Below are 14938 nucleotides of genomic sequence, written 5' to 3'. Positions count from 1 at the left end.
TCATCCAAAATGGCATAAAGTTGTCATAGCGTAGTTTGTCAAAATTAGATAATTTCCCCTTGGGGATCAATAAAGTATTTCTGATTCTGATTCTGATTCAAAAGATTTATTAAAAAAAAGACAGTGATTCAAGGACGATCATTAAAGATAAGTTACGTACTATCATGTAACAAATTATGTCTTTGGAAGATGAAGAGTCGTATGATTTTTACCTTGTGAAGAATCGATGAGAATCTGTCATTAATCGATTTTCTTGTTTTCATCTTTCAGGTCTGAACGTCCACAGCATGCTGAAACACGAGGCAGTCGTCCTCACTCTGGGAACCATCAAGTTTCTGGAAGACAAGCTGCTTTGGCACGACCAGCGCTACACGCCTCTGTACCCGTTTAAACTGCCGTACTCTGACTTGCCATAGAAATGACCTGTAATATATTCACTGACTGCAATGTTTCGTTGATCTGTTTATTATGTTTAACAAAAAAATTCAATAAATAATGCCAATGTCAAAAAAGAAAATACAAATTTGTATTAAAAGTATCTAAAAAGGCATGTTGAGAACAAAAGGCCTAAAATCGATAACTGAATTTGTGTGGGAGGAGTCCGTTGGCTAAATCGTTCCTAATTTCCCAGCGCAGGGCGGAGCGTTTTTTCTCCGTTGGCACGATGTAGGTATTCGGCACGTACACTCTTCGTGGTTTGGGCTGCAACACAGAACAAGACAAAGGCTACGTCAAAACCAACGTGGATCCATTTTTAAACTTTTTTTTTCTTTCTGCTAAGTGCTAAAAATGCAACACAACAGTACATTTTTGACGCTTAACTAAGTGGAGTGAAGCTGGAGGGACAGATGGCAGCTTACTGATGCTTCTGTCTTGTAAAGTTTTCTCTTAACTCTGATTTTTGTTTCAGTACAGTTGATCACATGATATCCATATTACTGACATAACTTTTATTAGCAGTTCTTAAACAGAATAGGGACTTTTGATCAAGATTCATCAATAACCTATACTGTATGATCCGCTGCACATTAAAAGGACAGCTACAGTCTTTTGAAGTGGGGTTCAGAAGATAAACAGTCAGTTTGTTACATACAGGAGATTACAGTAGTTTTGAGGCAGGAGCACTGCAGCAGCGTGTATTTTGGGACACGTTTGAATGAGAACGGCCCTACTAAAAACAGCAAAGTACTTCATACAGTATGAAAAGTACATGAAGTACATGAAGACAAATATTCAACTGGAAGTTAAAGTCAGTGAGGTGTTACGAGGTTTCCTCGGTGCTGTGGTATAATTAAAGAAGTGTCGCCAAATCTGTTTAAATCTCCGTTTTCCTGACATCTCATATCAGATTTCCTCCATGTGTAAAGTATTAGGGGAATTATTGAGAAGTGTTTCCTTTGCATTTTAATTTTTAAAAAATCAGCAGTTATATGATAACATCGTGGAAACGATTCTCGTATACACAGACACCGGGCCGGTAGCTTCTGTGTGCACGCATCTTTTTCTACAGAGCGGCGAGTATAAACCGATTTATAATACATCAGTGGTATAAACAAGCAAGTAAACAATTGTGAACGCTCACATGACAACTGACATGAATAAACTCAGCAGCACAAACACATTTCGTTAGTCCGCCATTCTTGTTATTTTTCTTCTCCTACTCGAGCGCGGTTATTTGCACGAGGTTCGGCCGTGACGTCTCCCGTGAAGGGATGACGTTATTTTGTAGGCCAACCAGGAAGTTAGCATCGCACTGGTTTCCTCCTAAAAACCTCCTGGGATTTTCGATTTCGATTTTCGATTATCTGCAGAGAATAAGCTCTGTGGCGAACAGGTTTAGTTCAGCGTGATAATCTTCACAGATGAACACCCCGTTTGTGCATTTTGAAGCGTCAACGTCGCAACTACAAACACTGTAAAAACACGATCGAAAAATATTAAAAACAGATAAATCTACAAGTTGGACTGATGCTGTAAAGCTGTAAAGGCAGAAAAGTGGGTTTAATGAGTTTGTGTGTCGCTGTGATGACGTCTAACGTCTCCGACAAACACTGAAGTCCCATTTAGCCGCTTGTTAGCTACCACCTTTTTTTGGACGAGTAAAACCTTAAAAGTACAAAAATTGGGTTTAGGCGGATGTATTTTATGTTGCACAACAAAACATCTAAATATATTTAGCCTGTTAACCGCAGACCTTATTTAAGGCATTTTACCGAAAACCCATTCAGAAAACCCAGAGACTTTTAGACGAGGGAACTGGACGTGCTAAAAGGCTAACGGACTTCCGCGTTAGCTATAAAGCCAGTTTACACAGCGACAGATGGGGGTGGCATTTTTTTAAAAAATTACTTTTTACACGCTTTCAAAACTTTGCATTTTCAAGCCTCCAAAATGCTGATGACGAGCGAACGAAAGGCCGCACCCCAACAAACGTTTGACGTTTGATGCAAGACCTGCAACCGTGTAAACGGACCCTTGGACAACTAAAAACATCAATATCAGCTGGAATGTGCGCTATATTTACAGTATTTTCACTGTTTTACCTTCCTGTCGGGGAAACTGTTAACGGCTTCAGTTTCTTGTCAAAGTCACCCGACTCCGTTGATAAAAACGATTGCTTTGGTTAGGGGTTATTGTTCATAATGGTGTTTCAGAGCCGATTTTGAACCCGTTTTTGGAATCGATGTGCATTTACTTTAAAAATGAAATGAATGAAAATATTTCTGCTGAAATTTAGAATCTAACAAACTCCAACACAAAACTGTTTGAATGCCTTTAGCAAATTTTTAATCAAAATTGAACCTTTCAACATCATAAACAGCAAGTTTCCAACAACTTTTTTTAAAAATAAAGTTCGGTAAAAATTTAAATTCAGAAAAATGGATATATAAAAATAACTCCCTACAAGGTAAAAGTTGCTTCCACACTGACACATGTATTGCAGACTGCCTTCCCTGGTGTTAGTTAAGAATAATACACACACTTTTTCATTTATTTTACCAGCAATCGTTAAAATAAAACGCTGATGCATATAATCGGCAAAATGCCAAATATCGGCCCTGATAATCGGCCAGGCTGAAAATCTGTTGAATCCCGATTTTACCTCGCAGAAAGCAGGAGCTACTGCTGCCTCCACCAGTAAGTTTGTATTATTATTATTATTGTGATTTAATGTTGGAAATCACTCTCTGACAGCAAAGTAAAGCTGTGAAAATGCTCCAAATCAAACGCACAGACTGTTTTTTTAGGTGGTTAAAAGACTTTTGCTGCCATCTACTGGATGTAACACACTGACTGGTTTAGTACCTCACACAACCCACTTCAAAAATTACGTTTTTTGTGAAAGCTCCATTTTGGACCGTCAGATATGGCATCGGTGTAAACAGAATGCAAGCACACCAACTGGCTCTCTAGCCGTTTTTAAAAGTGAAATACATTTTTATTTATTTTCACAAAGTTAAGTGCATTACTGAGAATATCGTCCTCTGATCTGCCTGAAAACATGCACTTATTTTACTGGTTTTAAAGGTGCATTCAAAAACAATAGTGGTGAGATAAATTTGAATATTTGAGGCTGAAAAGAAGGTAGATTTATTGGTCATTTTTTAAATGAAGTTTAAAAAAAACGAAAATGAAAATATAATATAATGAAAATATATTTTAGCACAGAAAATATAAAAGAAATACTTTACCGGAGGAGGTTGGTATGCAAGTCGTTCCTGAAAACAAAAACAGGACGAGTTTAAGCAAAACGTACAACAGAAAAGTATTCAGAAGCTTTATTTAAGTAGAAGTACTAATACCACACGGAAAATACTCCACTGCAAGTAAAAGTATGCAAGTATCAGTGTTAGTCAGTGTTTCCAAATTATATCTTCTGCATTAACGTGTGTGTAGCATTTTCCAGTTATAGATGTTTACATTTTAACTCTTTATATCCTGTTGGGTTGTTTAATCTACAGGATGCGTCATATTCTCAAATCTGTTCTTAATTCTCAAATTATGTTGTTATCTCGGGAAAGCAATTTCGTTTTCTCGAGAAAATTACTGCGTTATCTCAGGAAAAGAGGCAACAAAAAATGTGTGAATGAACGGCTGCTTCAGGCTTCCATAAAATACAGTACTTGAGTAAATGTATGAACAATTGTTTTTAACATCCTGTGCTGCAACACTGGCTATAACTGCACATATAAAAGCAGAGAAGTTTCTGGATTTTTTTAAAAACCCAGAGGACAATATTTTAGCGTGAAAATCTCTGCAGCGAACGCTGTCGGAGGAGCCTGAAAGTTCATACTTTTACATACGTTTATACGGTTTTTAAAATCTTAATAAAAGATAATCTGCGTACCTTTATCTCCACGCGGAGAGCCCTTCTGTCCGTCTCTCCTGGAAGTTTAAACATTTCCCACAGCTGCTTATACTGGAAATACCTGCAAAGATGAGAAAAACCACCAGTCAACCATCGACCCGACACGAAGAGAAATAAAGAGAAAAACAAAAAAACTGCGTTGTGGTTCTGGTTGAATTTCATGTTGGTAACAGTTAGTTTGAGCATATTTTATCCAGGTGTCATGTTTGTAACTTACTTGGCCACTGGGTCCGTCTTCTTTAAGGTTTGCTGACTCATCACTGGTCGGATGACTGAAACATCACAAAAATTTGAGAAATTATAAAACGCTTTTGTGTCATTTAATTATTTTGTGCATTTTTTGGGTTTCTGTTGACTTACAGGATTTGGGTTTGGGTCTGAGGTCACCGTCACTTTGAGTTCGCGTCTGTATAAAAATGAAACAGGTAAGTTATTTTTTACGAGACATTTATTTTAAGACAAACTGTGGAGACGTTCTGGGGAACTACATTACCCACCATGCCTCTCATGTAGGAGTCAAAGGCACTGTAGGAGACTCCCTCCGTCTCAGAGCTCTGGGCGTCACTCTGACCGGAGACGTCCTCGTTCTCAGTCTCAAAGTCGCGTTGAGTCGGCGAGGACAAACGAAGATCCGCCAGCCGCTCCTCCAGTAAACTCGCTGCGTCTGCAAAGAAACAACATGTCGTGCAATTAAATTATTATGATTTTACTGAGTTTTTCACAGACTAACATAACTTACTTTAGCAAAGTGCTGGAAACATCAGGAAGCCCAGATTCATTTTTTTATTTCATTTCTTTCAAATGTCTGTCAGACCTTCGTCAGAGCTCTGGGTTTGTTTTTAACCTCCTTCAGCGTCACTATCACACTGTTAAATCTGAAAAGTTCATTTTAGGTATGTTTGGAAGTTGATTTTTTTTTTGTAAAAATATCCAGGAAACTGCCTTGAAAAATGTTATTAAATTCAACAAATCTTAATTGATGTTTACTTGGTTTATTGAAGCCGGTTAAAGTATGAAAGATTTATTTAAACGTCATTTTTAAGTTGCAACAGCTTTACACAATAAAGTGGATACAAGTTTTAAGAAAACATAACAATAATCAAGTATACTGTGCTATGTATCTGTTTTCTGCTGGTTGCAAACTACTCATATTTGTATTTTCTTAAAAATATTTAGAAAACAGAACGTGCAGATCTTCTAACGTCATCATTGGCAAAATCCTCTTTATCACGATTAAATGAAAAACAAACTTAGTTTACTGAAGCTGCTGAACACTTAAGAAAGAGCAAAGTATTTTCACACACTATTTAAAATACTACAACTTCACAAAATTAAGTAAATGTAGCTACATTTTAAGTGACATAAACACATGGATAGAAACATATATTACACTTTATAGTTTTATTTACTTTCCCTTTTCAAGGCACTCGGTTTCTAATAAGATCAACTTCTGAGATTTAACAGTTTAAAAGATTAGAAAACGTATCCAGTCTTATAAAAAACTTTTCCAGTAAACTTGATGAGCTTTGATGAGAGTTTTTAGTTTGCTCTAGTATCTGTAATATTAACCTTAAATCAGCGTTACTGTTGATTTTACTGTGATAATTAATCTCAGAAGATTATTTTTCTAATTTTGTGCTGGTAACCTTTAAAGTTTACTCAATACCACCCTGACCTGAAATACTTCAGTTGATAAATCTAACAGACTTAAAATGTAAGTTTGAAGTCTGAGAAAATAAAACGTGAGACATCTTCGTACAACAGAACAACAATACGAGAGACAACAGAAAATCACACTGACCTCTGACAGGTAACTATGGCAGGCGAACGTAGTGATATTATATCCATGTTGTGATGTGACGTTATATATTGTCCTGGTTTTAAAGGCTGTTTTGCACTAAAGTCGTGTTGTTGGCTTTTTTGCAGCTGTATTATTTTGCTTTAACTTGTCAGTCATTATATAGCTGGCCCTCGGTGGTCGGGATAGGGACTGTTATTTACTTGGGGGGGGGCATTAAGGAAAATGTAAGTACATTTTAGCTTAGGTGAGGGACATACAATTTGAAAAGGTAGCATTTTATATTTATTTTAAATAAAAAAGTCTCACCCCGGCCACCCCCCTCCTCTGATAAATAAAGCACAGTCCCACATCACCAGCACGGATGCTTAGCAATGTGCTGCTTTGGATGTGGCCGCAGCAAAAAATATTTTAACCACTTAAAGACATCAATATCGTTTACTTGTACTCTATATTTGAATATTTTCTCCTCTTTAGCTTCCACAACAGCCGATGGAGGCAGCGGCAGAGCAGCCTATATCGTGTTTTTAGGTGGCTTAAAACGAATGAATGACGGGTTTGCAGAGGGCCGTTTGATTATATGTTTGTGACGCAGCGGTTTTTTACCCTGGCGTTATTGTAAATGAAGTTATGACTGTGATTTGGTCTTTATCGTAGACTGTATGAATAATATAGGTTTATAGCAACTAGCTGAAAGGGGGCAGATCTAATTCTTCCATCAGTAAATCGATTCTCCTCCGCTGCTTTTATACTGCGACAAGGACAGCGGTCCACTTAAATGTCCTAATCGAGCTATAACCGCTGCTCGACTAAACTGCGCATGTAAACATCCTGAATGTGACATTTTACTTGTCCCGGCCAATCGGGTAATCTTTTTCGTTGAGCCCTGAGAAAGCACCGATGTTGTAAACATAGCGACCGGAAACCATTTACCCTGTTTACGCCTGAGGTTTCCCTCCCACTCCTCACACATCTGCTCGAACGTCATCTGGCTGAAATCCACTTTGGAGTCGATAAACTTGATGTCCTTGTTGCTTGAAGACTCGTCTGGATCCTCCGACTCGACTTTGTCCTCATCGTCTTTCTCTTTATTCTCTTCGATAAAGTGCTGCACATCTTCGTCAAGCCTTTCATATTCTTTTCCTCCTTCAGCAGCATCACTCCGTCCTTCCAAATGCGTCCCATCCCGTTTGTCTTTAGCTACAGCGAAGTGATTTTGGTCCTCAGATGTTGCATTTGTCACCTCATTTTTGGACACTTCAAATGTCTCCTTGTCTTTATCATCTTCTTCTCGTTTCATGTCCACCTCTACATGCAGATTGTTTCTAGGCTTGGCGTCCCCTAACGCGCTCTGTAGACGAGTCTCTTTGAGGTCCGGCTCTGTGGTTTCGATGTCAAACCCGCCAAAGCTGCACAGCGATCGATCATCTTGTTCTTCGTCGTCTCTCAGCTCGGACAGATCTCCCCGACTGTCTTGATCAAACTCCGTTATGGTGTGGTCGTCTCTGTAGTCCGCCTCCTCCGGTCTGTAGGTGCCGTATCCGGACGTCATCAGACTCGGAGCTGGACTCTCAGAGCTGCTGGTACAGCTTTCTTCATCGTCATCATGACGTTCTTGTTCAAAACTCTCCGCACTGATGTCGACCTGGTTGTTCAGTTCAGGTTTTTCCTTCTCTGAAGCCTCCTGGTCAGAGTCCTCAGAGTCGCCAACAGGTTTGGAGTCTTCCTTGTCATGGTCTTCCTCTTCCTCCTCCTCTGATGCCTCCTGGGAAAAGTTTTCTGCATTGCCAACAGATTTGGAGTCTTCCTCCTCCTCTTGTAAAGCCTCCTTGGAAGAGTTTTCTTCATCACCAACAGGTTTAGGACCTTCCTCGCCAATCACTTGCTCAATGTCCTCCTCCTCCTCTGAAGCCTCCTCAGAATTGCCAACAGGTTTGGAGTCTTCCTCGCCAATCGCTCGCTCATTATCCTCCTCTGAAGCCTCCTGGGAAGAGTCTTCAGAGTCGCCAACAGGTCTTGAGTCTTCTTCCCCATTATCCACCTCCTCATCTGAAGACTCACGGTAAGAGTCCTCTGAATCGCCAACTGATTTAGAGTCTTCTTCGTCGTTCTCCTCTTCTTCCTCTGAAGACTCATGGTAGGAGTCCTCGAAATCGGCAACAGGTTTAGAGTCTTCCTCGCCGCTCACTTGCTCAGTCTCCACTTCCTCCTCTTCTGAGGCTCTTTGGTGAGAATCCTTAAAATCACCAACCGGTTTTGACTCTTTTTCGCCCATCACTCGCTCAATCTGCTCCTCTTCCTCCTCTGAAGCTCCTGTGTTGGAGTCCTCTGCATCGCCAACATGTGTGGACTCTTCCTCCTCTGAGGAATCCTGGTTAGAGTCTTCAGGACTGTCTTCGTCAACAGTTTGTGACTCTTCTTTGCTGATGTCTTGCTCGGTCTCCTCCTCTGAAGTCTCCTGGTGAGAGTCCTCTGAATCGTCACGGAGGTCTTCCTCCTCTGAATCCTCCTCGTAAGAGTCTTCGGACTCGTGAACAGGTTTGGATTCCTCTTTACCGATCACTCGCTCAATTTTCTTCTCCTCTGAAGCTTCCAGGTCTTCCTCACCAATTACTTGCTCAATCCCCACCTCCTCGTCCTCCGAAGCCTCCTGGTAGGAGTCCTCTGTTTTGCCGGCAGGTTTGGAGTCTTCTTTGCCGATAACTCGCTCGATCTTCACTTCCTCCTCCTCCTCGTCCTCCTCGTCCTGACGCTCTCCGTCAGACCAAAAAGAGGAGTAGAGAGAGTCCTTGTCGTCGTCGCTGTCCCCGTCCCTCCGACTGCCGTACATTTTGTACATGTTGGCGTCTTGCGCTCCTGCTGAGGTGTGTGATCTGTGGAGGCGGAGGGCTTAACCACGGAGCTAAGAGGATTACATCCAGGAGCTTCTTCTCCTGCCGGGCCTCTTCTCCGTGCTCAGACAGCTCAAACTGCCGGTGGCCAACGGGATTACAGCTCTGCCGCTTTTTGTTTAGTTCTTTTACTTGATTTCTATTTAATTTCAAATATTTTACAGAAGAATGAAAACAACTCCACAACCCGGATGCCTCAGGATTCAGCTTGTTTGTGTTTGTTATATGAATAACTTCTTTTCGTGGGACAATAAAGATCGAAAGTGAACTTTAAAGTAAATGTTTTGCTTGTTGTTGTGATTTGAACATTGTTTGTTTTTTTCCTTTAAAATAGATAACAGTTAAAATGACCTTCACTGGTGATTTGTTTTGATGACGTTGATTTTTTAGGTACATCTAACTTTAGAACACTGAGTCGCTATCATCTTCTAAATTTTCTCCTAAAATATATTTTTTCAGGAAGTTTAACTTGATTTTACCTGATTTCACTTTAATTGCCTTTTTCTTTTTATTTATACTACTGGAATAGTGTTAAAGCTATTTGATGCTGGTCCAGTTGTGTTTGTAACCTGCATTTTGAAAAGTGATCTTTAAATAAAGACTATTATTATTATATAATTAACACTTTAAACAGAAGATCAGAAGATTACAGTAAAAAAAAATACCTGAGTCTTCACTGTAGACCGATTCATCGCAGACAAGAGACTGTCCTTTATGTTTCCTGTAGGTGGGAAAAATATACGTTAAATTTCCAGAAAAGATGATAATTTAAGGATGTACAAAACTCAAAGGATTTTTCCTCTTTTTCTTTTCCCTTTTTTAAATGACAGATGCTATTTTTTATGTGACGAATCATTTTATCAGTCAAATCTTCTGCTGTTGGAAAAATTAAATTTTCAATTTAAATCCACTTTAAATCTTTGTCTTCATTCAGCGTGACACACATTTCCTGTTTCTGTTTGCTGCTGAAAATATTATTCAAATTTTATCAACACAGAATCAGCAACAACTTAGGTCAATGATTCACTGTTTTTATCAAAAAAAAATACAAAAATTATTTTCAATTTTGCAAAACTACAGTTTTATAATCATTAGAAACCAAAGACCTTTGAATTTCTTTGATTGCTGGTCAAAACATAAAACTTCTGTCATTAATTTGGGTTCTGCGTTTGGTGACATTGAACATTATTATCGACATTCAAAAGACACTCATCTGAAAATCTGATGGATTATCAATCAATGAAAATAATGATTAACAGCAGCTGTCTTTACAAAGAAAGACAGGTACACAGGAGAAGACCAATGAGAGCAGAACAAAAAACTCCCGCCTCACATGTGATCAAGAGTAAACTTTAACAACAAGGTTTCAGTACAAAGACCTTTATTGGGAATAACACGGGTGGGCAACCTGAGGCTCTAGAGCACATGTGGCTCTTTAGCCCCTCTCTCTTTAAAGATTTTCATTCAATTTTTCAATTGCAAAAATATGTAGCCTGCACACAGAATATCAAAATGTATTTCATTAACTAAACTATGCATCATATTTCTGTGGCTTTGGTGCCTTTTCCTGGATCAAAAAAGCCTGACTAGCTATGGATTCCAAATCCAAGACAGGAGAAGACTCAGAGGAAAATGGAGAATAATAATAATAATAATAATAACAGTGCATGGATAGATCTTTTAATTTTTACCGCCAACACTGCAAAGTTAATGTAACAAAAAACAATAAACAGTGGTAAAACATACTGATGAATGCTCATGTAGACCCTTTAATAAGACCGACAGGCTAGTTTGACTACATGTGTTGTTACCTGCAGCTCCAGACAGATTTTTTTTGTTTTGGGCCAGAAATGGCTCTTTTGATAGTAAAGGTTTCTGACCCCTAATATAAGATAATCTGAAGAAAGTCCGAGAAAGTACTGAAACGTTATTAAAGTTCACTCTTGATCGTGAGCTGTGCGTGAGAGTTTTTCGTGATGAGCAAACTAAAAAATGAACAGGGGTGTAAAAACAGCTAAAGACATCAGCGATTATGCTGATTTAAATTACCTCAGGACTTTTCTCTTGATGAAGCGTCCCCTGTGGGAGTCGGGGGTGGACGTGTAGCTGTCGCTGAGCGGCGGGTGGAGAGCGTCGCCAGGATCCGGATCCGGCTCCACCTGCAGCCTGCCGGGAGCGCCGGGAGGCAGCCGGAGATTCAGAGCCACCGAGTGCTGAGCGTACGAGTCGCAGGGTCCCTGCTGCCGTCCGACGTGTCTGTTCTGACAGGAGGTGAGCACCTGGGTTAAATTATATATATACAATTAATTAATCACATGTGTTCACGCTGTTAGAAGTGTGACGTCAAAATCCTGTTTTTATCTAAACATTTCCTTCCTTGACTGACGATGCACCAAACTCCACAGAAGGGTTTTATCCCGAGCTTTTTAAAGGTTCATCTTCAACTAGTATTTTCAATTTAAATCTCATTCTTAAAACATCCTGAATGATGTGAATTATTGTTCAATGGAGCCTTGATCTTGGTCATAACCCTCTATTTCTTTCTTGTTTAGTTTTGCTGTCTTTTGTTGTTGTTGTGCACCTGTGCAAAATTAATAACATTTATTTAAAAAAAAAATCTTATGTGACAATAAAATGTTTAAGACTGAAGACTTAAAAACTGTAAAAATAATAATAAGACTAAATGAATAAATAAAAAATCTGCACACTTACATCACTGAAACATTTTTTTAAGTTTGGCCTTTTTGATGTGTCCAGCACCTTTCCAAAACTAACGTGCATTATCAGATTCAAGACTCTCACATGATTTCTTATTAAATGCTACATTTTTAAATTGTGTTTTTTTTCTTCTTCTTTATTTCTGAATTGTTCACCTGCAGTCTGGTCTCTGTCGTGATTATCACCTTTTTAGCTGCTCTTTTGTTCAAAATTCAAAGAAAATCTCTGCTGGTGCACGATGTTTCTACAAATGGGTTTGTCAGTGGGTGATAGCCGAATGTTGTTATCACCGATGTTTATAGTTATTTAAGCTTTTTTTTGGATATCCAACACCAGCAAAAATAAAACAATATGAGTAATTTGTGGTTAACACTTACCTGTCTGTCAGGATCCGCTTGTCCAGCATGTAAGAAAAACCTGTCACCTTTAAAGTAGCACCGACCGACTGTGGAGTAAAACATCGAATTCAACAGTTTATATACAACTTTTAATGAAAACTCTTCAAATTTTACACTTGACTGATGACATTAGTTGTGTTATAAAAGTATTGGTGTTAAAAAAATGACATTATGGTTATTACTAAGCCACAGTGGGATAAGTGCCGGGACCTTTCTCTTTGGTGTAGGCAGGAGGACTCGGCTGAGACGCGGCGGCCTGAGATTTGGCGGCGTTTATCTGAGTGGATGAGGCCAAACTGTCCCATTCTCCATGTCGAACCAGTTCATCAAGATCTGAAATTAAAAACCAAAAATTACGTCAGTCTTTAAAGATGAGTAAAAACACGGAAGACATTGACTTTTTTTTTCCTCTAATGATCTCAGTTTTTCCTTTAGATGCCATTCTTAAAGGCTTTTACTAAAAACAAAAAAAAACAGACAATGGCTTTTTGACCAATATTCATTTTCTTCACATCGAAGCACAACAAACATTTAGTTTAATTCACATTTAAGAGTCTAACCTTGCTTGAATTCCAGCAGCCTGTGTTTCGGTATGTTTTTGTAGCCCAGGATCGCCAGCTGTTCTTGAATTTCCTCCTCTGAGAAATCCAGACTGTCCATTATATTTTCAGTTTCAGGTCAAGGAGGTAGCATAAAACCTGAGGAGGAAAAACACATAAAATATATAAAACAACATCATAAAACAGATATAAAGAAGAACCAGAGTCTTTCTACAGGATGTAGTGAGCTTATTATAATTGATTTATTAAAGCTCTTTACTCTTTTATAATGTATTTCAGTGATGTGATGCAGGGAGTTTTGACTTTAGGTTTTACAGATGTAATTTTGTCAGATATTATTACCATCTTAAGACTTTGTTGGAAAAAAAGTATTCTCACTTTAGCACAGCATGCCTCGGATTCAGTGTGTTTTGTATATTCATAAAAAAAAATCAAATCAATATGATAAAAGATAGATTGTGTAAATCGATCAGTCAAAACATTACAACCATTGAAAGGTGAGGTGAACTGCGCTTTTCAAAACCAGCCTTTACAAGAATTAGTTTGATTTTCTATTTTTTATTGAAATTATTTTTAACCAACATCCGTCTTAATCATAAATATCAAATACTCATTAATTTCAATCATTTTAACCCTTAAAATGCCAGGTTTTTTCATCATGATGCCACTATTTTTATATGAAAAAAAAATCAAAAAAACAAAAATGTAATTATTTTTAATATGCTACATGCAAAGCAGATTTTTTTTATTTAGTAATTTATATTAAATTTTTTGAATATTATAGTCTGGGATATGTCAGTGATCAGCAGCTACATTGACTGTGACAGGTCACCTAGTGGAAATAGCATGTATTTCCTCCATATGCCAAATATGGTCAAAATGACCTCATCAGGTGGAAAATAGTCAAAATGACAAATTCAGAGTCAAAAGCCCAGAATGACACCCAGAAATAATACAAGTCCTGTTTTTCTGCTCTGATGGCTGTGGGATCAAAAATGTCAGTTTGAATGGGTTTCAATGGAGCATTACACAATCTTGCCTAAACGTATTCCATATGTATGAACACAGCCAAAATTATCCATAAAAAGAATAAAAAGCATGTAAAATGTGCCAAACAGTCCCTAAGGGTTAAGAATAAGAAGAGAAATATTTTAAGGCGACAACAGATTACTGACTTTTACTAAATGCATGAATTACTTTTATTTTATGAAGTGATTTGATGCAGGTATTTTTGAGTTTAGGTTTTACATCAGTAATTTTGTCTTCTATTGTTTTAATACCTGTAAACATCTTGACAGCATTATGGGAGGGAGTATTTTCACTTTAGCACGCTGTGTCTTGGATTCTGCTTTTTCAGATTTGTGAATAAATCAAATCAATAACACACACACACACACACACACACACACACATATACACATACCATAGTCTACCTGAAATTACATAATAAAAGACACCTCTCAGTGTTCACACTACAACTCAACAGCACCATAAAACACGTTTGCTTTAAGACAAACTCCATTCACTAAAATAATAATAAAAAACTATAATAACTTTATTAATATATCTCCTTAAAAAACACAGTTTACAATGCAAAGCTGAAAAATGTCGCAAACTAAAGGTCATTAACTCACACAGCAATATTCTTTGATCCAGATGTACAGTTAATAATACAAGACTGTGAACTATTGTTAACCCTTTACCAGCTGCCCTTTAAACCGGATGAAGGTGGTTAAATGTGCGATGCAAGCCGAATTAACCAACAAACTATTTCGGTTTAAAGAAGCCAAAACGTTTTGTGACTAACTTCAGTTTAATAGTTACAGCAAAGAGATAAATCCTAAAATGACAGATTGTTGAAGGAGGTTCGGCACAACTTTCGTAAGCTAGGCTAACCGTTAGCAAACAAACACAGTAAATACGAACATCGCTGACGAATAAAAGACGTTCAGCTTGTTTGAGTCTCACCTGAACGTCGGTCGGCTCGCTGTTATTATGTTCCCATAACGGTAACGTTTTCGGTGAAGTTTGTTATTAGGTCGCGATCTTGTTTTGTTGTTTACAGAGACGCGCAGCACCAAGACAACAACCGTTAACGAGCTTTGAAAACGACGCCTGGTCAAACTTCCGGTCCGGTTCTTCTTCGTTGTACTAAAACAGCGCTTGCTTTTTCGATCGCAGCGCCACCTCTCGGCTGGAGGGCC

General features: G+C 38.3%; 2 protein-coding genes across 5 annotated transcripts in view; one reads left to right on the top strand and one right to left on the bottom strand.

Annotated features, from left to right (window-relative positions):
* mrpl4 (mitochondrial ribosomal protein L4) overlaps window positions 1–550 on the top strand; it is a 40455-nt gene extending 39905 nt beyond the window's left edge. The window contains exon 9 of the mRNA XM_088075000.1: window positions 271–550. Within this exon, the coding sequence (XP_087931126.1) occupies window positions 271–416 (146 nt within the window). The 3' untranslated portion in view covers window positions 417–550. The remainder of the gene's footprint in view (window positions 1–270) is intronic.
* Window positions 91–14868, bottom strand: hyls1 (HYLS1 centriolar and ciliogenesis associated). Of its 4 annotated transcripts, none has more exons than XM_088074998.1 (12): window positions 14703–14868; window positions 12735–12872; window positions 12385–12507; window positions 12154–12221; window positions 11108–11337; window positions 9724–9779; window positions 4867–5033; window positions 4730–4775; window positions 4587–4641; window positions 4349–4430; window positions 3693–3719; window positions 91–702 (listed from the first exon to the last, which is right to left on the bottom strand). In XM_088074998.1, the coding sequence occupies exons 2-12, from the start codon at window positions 12832–12834 to the stop codon at window positions 568–570; spliced, it is 1089 nt and encodes a 362-aa protein (XP_087931124.1). In that variant the 5' UTR covers window positions 12835–12872; window positions 14703–14868; the 3' UTR covers window positions 91–567. The 4 variants fall into 4 exon arrangements, with proteins under 4 accessions (XP_087931124.1, XP_087931125.1, XP_087931122.1 ...); XM_088074999.1 differs by having other exon boundaries at window positions 11108–11319; XM_088074996.1 differs by lacking the exons at window positions 9724–9779; window positions 11108–11337; window positions 12154–12221; ... (1 more) ...; window positions 12735–12872; window positions 14703–14868 and adding an exon at window positions 7101–9176.
* Between the last annotated feature and the right edge of the window lie 70 nt (window positions 14869–14938).

This window comes from Plectropomus leopardus, chromosome 3 (genome assembly GCF_026936395.1).
Source record: "Plectropomus leopardus strain MGB_pleo_1.0 chromosome 3, ASM2693639v1, whole genome shotgun sequence".
In the NCBI taxonomy this organism is placed as follows: domain Eukaryota; kingdom Metazoa; phylum Chordata; class Actinopteri; order Perciformes; family Serranidae; genus Plectropomus; species Plectropomus leopardus.
This window is presented reverse-complemented; position numbering and strand designations above follow the sequence as displayed.

Coding starts and splice junctions, on each gene's coding strand:
- hyls1 (XM_088074996.1), bottom strand. CDS start 9,006: ATGTACAAAATGTACGGCAGTCGGAGGGACGGGGACAGCGACGACGAC. Junction 4,642..4,729: donor CAGACCCAAACCCAAATCCT/GTAAGTCAACAG, acceptor GTGATGTTTCAG/TCATCCGACCAGTGATGAGT. Junction 703..3,692: donor TTGCATACCAACCTCCTCCG/GTAAAGTATTTC, acceptor TCTGTGTTGCAG/CCCAAACCACGAAGAGTGTA.